At 41.5% G+C, this 12,411-nt stretch overlaps 1 protein-coding gene across 3 annotated transcripts in view; it reads right to left on the bottom strand.

Annotated features, from left to right (window-relative positions):
* The window catches only part of si:ch211-176g6.2 (ras-associating and dilute domain-containing protein), a 54,511-nt gene extending 42,621 nt beyond the window's left edge, over window positions 1-11,890 (bottom strand). For 2 of the 3 annotated variants that reach the window (XM_038304322.1, XM_038304323.1), the window contains exons 1-3: window positions 11,463-11,890; window positions 6,600-6,802; window positions 3,247-3,421 (exon numbers count right to left, since the gene is read on the bottom strand). In XM_038304322.1, coding sequence (XP_038160250.1) covers window positions 3,247-3,421; window positions 6,600-6,802; window positions 11,463-11,572 — 488 coding nt within the window. In that variant the 5' untranslated portion in view covers window positions 11,573-11,890. Of the gene's footprint in view, window positions 1-3,246; window positions 3,422-6,599; window positions 6,803-6,908; window positions 6,997-11,462 lie in introns of those variants that run through there. The other variant, XM_038304324.1, reaches the window with a different exon arrangement.
* Window positions 11,891-12,411: the final 521 nt, after the last annotated feature.

Here is a 12,411-nt window from a genome sequence, read left to right as displayed (position 1 = left end):
GCGTTGCTTTTTCATTCTTACTTGATTGCTTTTCTTAAATGTAAACAACTTTTTGAATTTTGTCATGTTTGTACATTTTGCACAGAAATAGGTTATTTCATTTTTGGCCCTTTAAAAATGCCTTTATTATGTTGTTTTTCCAGATTGGAGGAAATTACATGTAGAACGACCTCAATTAAAATATAAAATAGAACAACAGTTAGATGCAAAAGTTTGAAATCATTTCTTACTTTTCTCTAATCTGCATAAGGCAGAATGGGATAGATTGTCTAATACAATATATACATATAAATATGGTTTTCCTCTGAGCTTGCCCAGAAGCTTTAGCTTGATGTGTTCATTCAAAAAACAGTTTGGATTTTTGGTTGGGATCTTTGTTTTGTTGGAACTCCAAACTGTGTCCATTTAGAACTCTAAACTGTTTGAAGTGAAGTTAAAGAATTAAGAGAGGGAGCATGATTGAGCTGCCATCACCATGCTTTATAGTTGGTATTTGTTTGCTTAGGTTTAAAAGCCTCTCAACACACTTCCTATCATTTTGGCCAATCATTTGAATCTTTATGTCCTCTTATAAAAAAGATTTACTCTAAAAGGTAGTTTGTATGTGATTGGTTGTTTATCAAGAGGGCAGGATTGTTGTGGCGGAAGGCTCCCATCTTGCTAACCAGTAAGCAAGTTAGTGCTAGTAGGTTCCCAATGGGAAATTCCATTGGGACCAAGTAGCACTAAATTGGTGACTTAGAAACGACACTGTCAAGGAACGCTATGGACAGCAGAAAGATGCAAGAGGAGGAGAGTTTTGTGTTGGAGGTCGTGGATGAGTCTCCTCCGTCATACATTTTTTATTTAGAGGAGGAAAGCGGGGACGAAGATGTTGTGGAAGAGGACGCCAGGGCGGCAGAAGCTTGGTTTGGTGTAGAAGGCTTACAGCCGTCCATGTTTGAGCCCTTGCCTCCCAACGCTGCCAGTTCTGTTAGCTCTACGCCTGCTGAAGACACAGACATCCATCCCTGTGAACACTGGGACGGAACTCAATGGTAGTGTAAATGATTCTTATTTCTTATTTCAACCGTTGCATAAATTAGCTGCGACATATGAATCAATCATTTTATTGACAGATGAACTTTGATTTATGATTGGCCGAATTGAGGTGTACAGGCTGACGTATAACTAACTGGCCTGCATAAGATAACAATAAACCCCACAGATTTTAAGACAGGATTTTTTTTTTTAAATAGAATTTTTTTTTATTTTTATATACATTTTTAAGTCAGAATGATTTGGCATTTAAATATGATTTCCCTACCACTTTAAGCTTAATAACCAGCTTTGGCTTTGCTAACTCTTGAGCTCTAACATGGTAAACCATTCCCTCTCATTTATCCCTGACAGTGTGTTTCAGGTGATTGAAACCTGGCAAGCATGGTGGTAGTAGCATAATGTTTAGAGTCTGATTTGCTGCAAGTGGTACCCCTACTTTGCAGAAATTGGGTAAAGTTCCCCTTAAATGAACAGCTACATTGCTTAAACTTGGACCCTATTTAGTGCTCCTCCACACTAAGGATCCACGAAACATCAAAACTTGATTCAGAATAGATAGCAGACTGAAGTTACCTCAACACCTCAACCTAACTGATCATTTGTTCGCTATCACTAAATGAGAGATAAAAAGTAAACAAAAAGGAAATCATGTATAAATAAACTTCTCTCTTTTATAAAAGAAGAATTAATAGACTGTGTTTGAAGGATCAAAATTAATACACTATATTGCCAAAAGTATTTGCTCACCTGCCTTGACTCACATATGAGCTTAAGTGACATCCCGTTCCTAATCCATAGGGTTCAATATGACGTCGGTCCACCCTTTGCAGCTAGAACAGCTTCAACTCTTCTGGGAAGGCTGTCCACAAGGTTTAGGAGTGTGTTTATGGGAATTTTTGACCATTCTTCCAGAAGCGCATTTGTGAGGTCGCACACTGATGTTGGACGAGAAGGCCTGGCTCTCAGTCTCCGCTCTAATTCATCCCAAAGGTGTTCTATCGGGTTGAGGTCAGGACTCTGTGCAGGCCAGTCAAGTTCATCCACACCAGACTCTGTCATCCATGTCTTTATGGACCTTGCTTTGTGCACTGGTGCACAGTCATGTTGGAAGAGGAAGGGGCCAGCTCCAAACTGTTCCCACAAAGTTGGGAGCATGGAATTGTCCAAAATGTCTTGGTATGCTGAAGCATTCAGAGTTCCTTTCACTGGAACTAAGGGGCCAAGCCCAGCTCCTGAAAAACAACCCCACACCATAATCCCCCCTCCACCAAACTTTACACTTGGCACAATGCAGTCAGACAAGTACCGTTCTCCTGGCAACCGCCAAACCCAGACCCGTCCATCAGATTGCCAGATGGAGAAGCGCGATTCGTCACTCCAGAGAACGCGTCTCCACTGCTCTAGAGTCCAGTGGCGGCGTGCTTTACACCACCGCATCCGACGCTTTGCATTGCACTTGGTGATGTATGGCTTGGATGCAGCTGCTCGCCCATGGAAACCCATTCCATGAAGCTCTCTGCGCACTGTTCTTGAGCTACATGAAGTTTGGAGGTCTGTAGTGATTGACTCTGCAGAAAGTTGGCGACCTCTTCGCACTATGCGCGTCAGCATCCGCTGACCCCGCTCCGTCAGTTTACGTGGCCTACCACTTCGTGGCTGAGTTGCTGTCGTTCCCAAACACTTCCATTTTCTTATAATACAGCTGACAGTTGACTGTGGAATATTTAGGAGCGAGGAAATTTCACGACTGGATTTGTTGCACAGGTGGCATCCTATCACAGTTCCACGCTGGAATTCACTGAGCTCCTGAGAGCGACCCATTCTTTCACAAATGTTTGTAAAAACAGTCTGCATGCCTAGGTGCTTGAATTTATACACCTGTGGCCATGGAAGTGATTGGAACACCTGATTCCAATAATTTGGATGGGTGAGCAAATACTTTTGGCAATATAGTGTATCTATGCTAAAGATAAGTGGCTGTAAGTGGCCCTAAGTGATGCTTACCCATATTGAGAACAGAACAGAGGTGGTCACATGATTGTCTGTACTGTTTTTCTCGCTTTTATGTTCATTCAGATTTATTTTTCTAAATGTGGATGTGCTTCAGCTGAAGGATCATGTGAGGAAACCTAACCCACCGTGAGCAGAGACCACACACCCACACATGGCAGGCACACCCACCCAGCTCACCCCGCATGTTCTCACCGATCGAGGGCCTCCTTAACGAGCTCCTTGGCGCTGGAGTGCATGGTGGCCAGCACACTCTTATAGTGAGCCCCTTCACAGATTTCATTTCCAAAGATCTTCAGGATTCCCGGGGCGGTTATCTGATTGGACAGCTCGGACGGGTCGTCCTCTGGCAGAACCTCTGCACAGATCACTGTGGAGGGGACCACATGTGGAAAGGAGATTTATCAGCGGGTCTGACAGGTGGTTAAAAGCATGGATGAAAGACTGTTTAGGTTGATGTAAGATCACTGTTTACATGAGCTAAGGCCACATTTGCTTGTTCCTGGATATGCAACAAAACAAGTGTGTTGAAAGAGCAGATGATGTAAGAGGTGCTCTGACAGATGTAGACTATCATATCGACATAGTTTAAATGGATGGTTTTTTTTAAAGGGGAAAAAAGCTGAAGCTGAGATGTTGTTTTTTTAAGGGTTTCCTAAAATATTTACACCCCTCGGGCTGTTTCTTATTAGAAAATAGTTGCATTTTATCCCTTTGTATCAGTTTCTACTATTAAACTTTGCTTTTATTGATCAACAGACTTTTACCTAGCAATGTGTATATGTGTACACCCTTTACTAAAAATATTAGAAATTGCACGCCCTGTTTTTGGGATGTACGGCTTCGGTACGCCCTAATTCTCCCAGCAGGTAAGCTTGAATCTTTGTAAAGCTTAAGAAAACCCCACCCAATGCCTGATTATAGCATTATTTTTGCAGGATTGTTTTTGTTATTTGGGACAGTACTGTCCGTTAGTGATGGGGGAAATCAACAGCTAACATAAATTGCAACTGGGGAGGGAGAGATCGGTACTACATCCGTAGCAAATGTCAAACACACTGGAAAAAATCAAAATCTAGAAAAGTAATTTTTTCTTAAAATAAGTGCATCTGTTCTCGAATTGAGTAGGTAAAAGAGACCTTTTGTCAATGGAACAAGACAATTTTACACTTAAAACAAGAAAACACAATTGCATTGTCTTATTTCAAGTGCATATTATCTAATTATCTTATTTTAAGAGTAAACATACTCATTCCATTGGCAAACTATCTCATTTACCTACTCAAATTAAGGGTAAATACACTTAATACAATTTTTTTTACTTGTTTCTAGATTGTTTTTCCAGTGCAGGTGCTGCAGTTTTTTTCATGGTTCTTCGAGGAAATTGGACTCTTTTTTTCCCTAAAAGATTGATAAATGGATGTTTGTAGATGTTGTCCTGCGACAGACTGGCAACTTGTCCATGATGTACCCCGCCTCTCGCCGATAGACTGCCGGGAGATAAGCATCCGCCACACTGCAACCCTGACAAGGACTAAGCAGTAGAAGATGCATGGATGTTTGTGGATAACGGTGCGCTTATTTAGCCTTTTGTACATTTACAACTGGTATAACTGCCCTTCGGCCCAACACACCTGCTTGTGTAACACATCAGTTTAAATTTACTAAATGTACTAAGATACATAAGAATTACGAAGATACATGTGACAATCAGGTTTCAGAATTAGTTTCAGTGACAGCTGTATTCTTAACAGAATAGATCAGGGGTGGGCAATTCCAGTTCCCAAGGGTTGCTATCCTGCAACTTTTAGATTCACCCTTGGTCCAACACACATGAACCAAATGGCTGAGTTACCTCCTCAGTATGCAGTCAGTTCCTCCAGAGTCCTCTCAATCATCTAATTACTTGATTCTGGTGTGTTGAACCAAAGGTACATTAAAAGTTGCAGGATAATGGCCCTAAGGAACTGGGTATGCCCAACCCTGGAGTAGATACACAGAAATAAAAGCAGCCCTGGCTAAACTTTCTCCTCTGTTGGTTTGCAGAAAATGTTGTATTTGTGGACAGTTTGTCGTGGTTCAACTTGCTATATATGAAGCAATCAAGTTTCACCTTTAGCAGTAAGTTGAAGTTAAACCTTCTAATTGTTTGAATTAACCTATGAATCATCTCACGTCTTCCTTATGAAGCTTCCACCTCTAGTCAAGCAAACATACTTCCATAATGAGGACAAAAGTAGGGATGTAACAAAGACAAAACATTAGCTTCATTCCACCTCAAAATAAAGAACATAGAGTTTCAGAGAGTCTAAATTTCAAAAATGCCACACAAAGCCTAAAGTTATACACCAAGGTAAACACCCTATGAAATATTTCTAGCTAAAAGCCTGCTGCTGAAGCTTAGTCAGTTAGGTTGAGGAATGTCTTGAACATATATATTGACATAGGTTTTCTAACACACCAATATGCTATGAATGCTGTGTCCTACATAACCCTGGATGTCTGCCTGTTTCATCACACCTTAGTCATAGAATGGTTCATCTGGTGGCCTCCTCAGAATGTCCTGATCTAGTAATGAGGTAGTTCAGCAATTACCTCAACTGTGATGGAACAGGACTTAAACTATGTAGAACTGGATTTTGCCATCCCTTCCCTAAGCTTTCTTTGATGATTGGCTTATGTTTACAGTACTTCCATCCATCTACCTATCACCACCTTCACTGCCCCCTGTTAGGTAAAGCCATGATGGTGTCACCAGCATATATCGCTGCTTGGATCAGTTTTGGTCACGGTTGCTTTGTTTTCCCTTTTAGAGACTATATACAGTAGCAACCATTCAAAATGGCCCTTCCCAGTCGAAAGCCAGCCGAATGGCAGCAAAATCCCCTCAATCTTCTAGCCGATGTCCTTCACATGGGCATGCATATTTTTTTACTCTGACTCCATCCTATCTCTGAATTACAGGGTATGGCCAGACAATAAGGCTTCTCTTTAGATCTTAATGTCCACAAATCATGACAGAAAGAACATTTTAGATCTTTCAAAAGGAAATTCAGGGGACTAGCCAAGGACTAAACAAGGACCAGCCAAGAGCCAGCCAAGGACCAGCCAAGGACCAGCCAAGGGCCAGCCAAGGACCAGCCAAGGGCCAGCCAAGGACCAGCCAAGGGCCAGCCAAGAAACAGCCAAGGGCCAGCCAAGGACCAGCCAAGGACCAGCCAAGGGCCAGCCAAGAAACAGCCAAGGGCCAGCCAAGGACCAGCCAAGGACCAGCCAAGGGCCAGCCAAGAAACAGCCAAGGGCCAGCCAAGGACCAGCCAAGGACCAGCCAAGGGCCAGCCAAGGACCAGCCAAGGGCCAGCTAAGGACCAGCCAAGGGCCCATCAAGGAAAGTGGGGAAATTTTGAATTGCTGCTACTGTAGAGTAAGAGATTGGGACTCCTAAAACCAACTGCATGGCTACCTTTGCAAGGCACTGTTTCTTTCTGAGAAAAATGGCATCAGAATCTCAAAACATTCAGATGGAAAATAAAATCAATGTGACCTACTGCTTCCCTTCCTGAGCTGGACAGGCCGTGATGGCCGGAGACCCGCGGTAAGCGCCATGGAGCCAGAGTTTGGTACAGGGCTGCGTTGGAAGACACCGGAGAGGCGGCTGGTTTGGCGGAGGATGTGACTCTTGCTTGACTGCCTGATGGCCGAACCCTCGGCCCGTCTGCAGGTGGAGGAACTGCCAGAGAATAATCCTGATCTATAGGAAGAATAAGGAGGCAAGCAGAAGTAAGACAATTACAAAAAAACAAAGCCAATGAGTTAAAGATTTTAAAGGAAAGTTTCTAAAAATCTTGTTTACATACGTTTCTCTATATAACTCTGGTCTCCTTTAGCATGACTGTCCTCAGCTTCCCCTGGGCACTACTGAAACAATGAAGTGTTGTTCAACGCTGACCAAGACTCTAATCTTCTTATAGTTCAAAGGTTCGCTGCAGCTACCTCAGTCCCCAGACCGGGATTTCACAGCTTCTTATTCTGACTGGTGCTGCCAGTAAAAGCCTCTGCTTAGAAGCATTCAAGAGTGATGGCATGTGAGTCAGAGCTTTAATATTTAAAAAACTTTATTAAGAGGAGAAGAGGAGCTAGATAGTTATACTTTTTATTGATCTAAGTTGATAAACAGAAACAAAACTTCTTTAATATTTTAACAACCACGCTCTGCCTGAAATGATCCCAAAACAAATGCTGTGGGGTGACATTTATTGGCACCTCTAATGCAGATGTGTAAAGAAAAAAAAAAACAATACAGCATAGACTTTGCTATCATTAGAGCATTATTTCGCTCTGATGTCTTTGCAATTTAATCTTTAACCTAGGTACATTCATTATAAAGAGACAACATGTCACAATTGTTATTATCCATCCAATAATCCCACTGGGAGGTTGGAGAACCTGCAAAAGAATCCCTGATCTCTGCACATTGAGCCTAGATCATCCAGTGTCTTGCCTCTTTGGTCCCTCTCTCTCTTCTCTTCAGCTAAGCCCACAGACCCTGTAGATTTTAGACCTGCAGGGGACTGTGATGATGACCATGGCAGACATGGTCTGGTAAACCATTTCTTTGTTGATTTTCCTATGTGTTAAGGGTATTGTAGAAAATCTTTTCACCTATTTTCATGTAACAGAAGAGGCCACCTACTAAAACAAGATTTGCAGTGTGTATAAAAAAAGAAAATAAAAAGACAATCAACATTCCTCTACAATGATGCTTAGAGGGAACAAACTAATTTCCCTTATTCATCCATTATTTTATGCTAAATACGCAGGCGGTAATTGAAAATAGCTGTTTTAAACAAGCGCAGAAGTAAAACTAGCTGTGTGCTCTTGTTACTGCCACCTGCTGGGCTGAAGGTGTAGTGCAGTGTTCCTCACAATTTCACCAGACATCATCATTTAATCAACTGGTTTAAAGCAACAGGTGTAGACCCAAATATTTTAAAACCTATGGCTTTTACTTAAAAAATGCCAAAATTCATAATATCGCTCTAGAGAGACCAAATTACATGGTTAATGTAAAAGCCCCAGTCAGTGTTGTGCCTGAACGCGTTCATTGAACGAAAGTTCATGAACTCGTTCATATTTTGGGCGAACGTGAACTGTACGTACTGCATTACTGCCTGATGAACGTTATTGTGAACTCCTTCATTCTGGTGTCTGTGAACGGCACGCTCTCTCAGTTCAGGCTCCGTTCAATAGGTTGCCAGATTTCTATAGAGCCCTCCAGGGGAAACCCTAAATCAAACCGTAAACAGGCCTTAATATGTAGCGGGAAAAACACCCAATCTGGCAACACCAGCTACCAGCGTCGTAGCCTACAGCCGCGTGCGTCATCAAAACAAAATGCCGCGTGGAAGCCACAGCAGCGTGGAGGCGACTTAAAACAGGTTTATGACCAGGTGGTCGGTGAGGATGATGGCAACAAGTTTGCCCGCCGGCTTTCAGTAAAAAAAATCCGCACTTCAGTAACCTTAAATTCCTACCTCAGCCTGGTCCCTCAGTTTGTGTTAGTAAAATCTTCTTGAGCGGAGGTCTTCAACAGGGGATCCGCGACCCCTAGGGGGTCTACGGAGGTACTGCATGAGGGTCTGCATGGTTAGTTGATATTTTTATATTCCCCCCCTGCAATTTTTTCCCCCACTAATTGAAATGTCTTTAAATACTCATTAACATGAAATCAACACACTGTAGTAAACAGATAAATGGAGGCAGAAGATGTCTTTCAGTCATCAATGCTCACATTCAGCGACACACAGGAGCTCTTTCAAGCTGGGCATCGTTTCATTCACAACAACCAGGAATCAGAATCAGAAAAACTTTAATAATCCCAGGGAGAAATTAATTTCTTTACATTACTCCATCTGTAATAGAGTGACTATAGGACACAATTTCATACAATATATATAAATAGGGGGTCCCCGCTCCATCTCGCCATCAGTTTGGGGGTCCTTGGTCTGGAAAACATAGAAGACCCCTGTTCTTGAGGGTTTTACTATCCATGTAACTTGTTTGTTAAACCTGCCTTGTATAATTTTCCAGGATTCCAGTATTCCTTTTTAGTATGTATTGAAATGGAATTTCAAATGGAAAAAATTATTAAAATAAAAAAAAACATTTGCACCTTAAAGACTACTTTCCTATTTTTCTTTTAATAATTCCTCATAAAAAAGACCATTCAAGCAGCACATTTTTCCTGATGTTTTTGAGAATATACTGTAGGGGTGAAAGCTGCAGCTGCTACTAGTGTGAAGTGAATGGACAGCAACAAAGCGTTAAAGTAACAATGGGGAAATGCTGTCCCCTCAATGCTAATGTAAACCCTGGTTGGATAAGGATTCAAAACTGGATATGAAGATGAAATCTGACGCACAGTTTCAGTGTTAAAACTGATAAAATAATTGCTGTCTGTGGTTCTACAGTAGGCTATGGTGTAATTGAGCAATACATGAAAAAAAAAAAAGAACTATGAACTAGTTAATTTTTGGTTTTGAATTATGAACTATGAACTGAACTAGTTCATTTTAAAATGTGTGAACTGAACTTTGAACTAGTTCACGTAGAAAGAGAACTTTCCCAACACTGGCCCCAGTTGAGTTCAGCAAACTAAAAGATTTTTATGTTTTTATATGTGTGATGCTAGAACAGAAATTGCTTTTCGGCATGCAATAACTGTCAGACAACATAATGGTATCTACTTTTCCTACGACTTTGGTGACCATGAGATGCCAAATATTGCTACAGAAAGCTAAGAAGATGAGCTTCTTGGTTGCCACTGCTGGATTTATTCAAGTTCATGTTCAGTTTTATTTCTATAGCGCCAATTCACGACACATGTCATCTCAAGGCACTTTACAGTTCACTAGATCATACAGTCAAAATGATTCAAAGTTTTCTATCTAAGGAAAACCAGTTGATTGCATCGACTCATTGACTCGAAGGCAATCCCTCACACTAAGCATGCTTGTAGCGACAGTGGAGAGGAAAAACTCCCTTTTAACAGGAAGAAACCTCCAGCAGAACCAGGCTCAGTGTGAGCGGCCATCTGCCGAAGCCGACTGGGGTTCAAGAAGACAGAAGCAGAGATACAAAAAGAAACTGTAAAAGGCGGCCCCAAACAGGAAACGCAGCCAGGCAGATGTCAGAGGATGAAGAGAGCACAAAAGGGTGTTGTAGGGTGTTTATATAAATATAATAACTAAATATTTTTATTGGACTTCATTACTTGAATGCCACACGTGCTGTTTGAGGTAAGCCTCTAAGCACAGCTTTGATCTGCCTCTCCCTTAAATTGCTGACGCTTACCTCCCTAAAACCTAAACATTTTGTCCTAAGGGGATGTTCCAGCACACTATTTTATGACATACATGGATGGAAACACTCCTATTTGTTTGTGTTCAATCTCAAAACAAACTCCACTAACAAAAGATATCACTGAAATAAACTAATTGCCCAAAGTGTAAAGAAGTGGTGGCAGCATTATGCTGTGGGGTTACTATTTTCAGATGGATTTGAGGTTTCTGCTTAGGATGAGGTTAGAAACCGTTCCCAGCGCGGTTTTACCCTGAAACCCACAGTGGTTTGGCATAAAGCCGAAGACGCGGACAGAAGTCTAAGATGAAAGGTCTGAAGGCCTTTAAGAGGGCAAAGTGGACAGAAAATATCAAGATAAAAATTGGAATAGACTTCTATCAAAAGCTTAAAGATAAAACTAAATTAAGAAGTGTTTGAACAAAGGAAAGCATGTGTGCACTATACCTACCTTGTATGACTTGTATGACTGCTGTTTTTGTTTTCAGAAATGTTTTCAGAAATGTTTCTAAGAGTTTCTTCGTGGGATTAGTAGCCTATATGCAGCTGTTTTTATAGTCTTCATTGATTGTTAGAGTAAAGTAGATAAAATGTAGAAAGAGGCATTTTTATTCCATACTGTGATTTGATTTAACTGGCTGTAAAATAAGTGTCAACTCTTAAAAAAGCGCCCAGGAACCAGAGAATAAGTTTTATCTTTCCTAACTCTGTCCAGCTGCAAACTGTAAACACCTAAATCTGAATAAGTGATTTTTTTCTTTAAAAAAGTGCATTTTTTCTTAAATTGAGGAGGTAAGTGAGGCACTTTGCCAGTGGAACAAGACAATTTACAACTAAAAAATGTAAAAAAAATAATTGCTGTGTGTTATTTCAAGAGCATATTATCTAATTATCTTAGTTTAAGGGTAAACAATCTTAATCCATTGGCAGATTATCTTATTTACCTACTCAAATTTAGAACAAATTCACTCAATTTAAGTCAATATGTATTTATGTCTAGATTGCTTTTGCAGTGTAACAGCTGCATATGAATCCAAGTGGGTCATACTCACTGAGAAACATCACTGCTCTTCCTTCCCAGCCTGATAAACCGTCTCTTTGCAGAAGCTTTGGAGAAGCTCGGTGGTGGAGGGAGGGAGCGCAACTCCTCAAAGTTTCCCATCTCATTCAGTCCCGCCTGGAAGCTTCTTATTTTATTATTATTATTATAAATGTTCTTTCCTCCTCCTTCTGTTATGTTCTCAGCATGTTCTGTTGTTGCTCTGCGGGCTGCAGCGCTTCATTCCCTGCAGGACAGCCGTGCGCCGCACAGCCATCCAGCTGCTGCAGATGTTTCCCCCTCACCTCAGCCAGCTGTCAGAAATGCTCGGTCCGATTTAACCCGATTTTCACGAACAGACAGATTCTTTGACGGTGGAACAGGAGCAGCAGATCCAAACTGATGAGGCAGCGGCTTTCCAGCTGTTTCTGAACATCTGCACACGCTCCCCCGCCCACACAAACACCACGTTTCAAAATAAAACATCCTATTGGTCAACTTGTTTCTAGTTTAACTCAATACTCAATTGTCAGCTATTTTCTCACAGAATCTGCCCAAAAAAACTTTTTTTCTATAGCTGTACCTCAGGGGCGGATTCAAGGATTTTGGGGCCTCAGACAAACGTTTGGTAAAAGGCCCCTCTCCTAGTCTGCCTAAAGCCAGGCATACAATCTATGATTTTTTAAACTTTTCAGGGCATTTCTCCAGTCATGCAAGAATTTATTAATCGGGCCGACTTCCAGTCTAATGCTACATTCACACCTAAAGCAGCAAAGGCAGCAAGAGCAGCTACTTTACATGCAAAGTTAACGGTTGACGTGCATCAAGGTGCAGCAAAACATCCCGCAGCATGTTTTGAGCAACAGGAGCAGCGCTTCCACGCGCCACATCAACTAATCAGAGAAGCTGATCTGGGAGCTGCAGGGAGACAGACAGATCGCTGATGATGCAGATCACTATGA

Source organism: Cyprinodon tularosa, unplaced genomic scaffold (genome assembly GCF_016077235.1).
Source record: "Cyprinodon tularosa strain WSP-4 unplaced genomic scaffold, ASM1607723v1 ctg531, whole genome shotgun sequence".
Taxonomy (NCBI): Eukaryota; Metazoa; Chordata; class Actinopteri; order Cyprinodontiformes; family Cyprinodontidae; genus Cyprinodon; species Cyprinodon tularosa.
The sequence above is the reverse complement of the archived record's forward strand: the minus strand, read 5'-3'. Positions and strand labels throughout refer to the sequence as shown.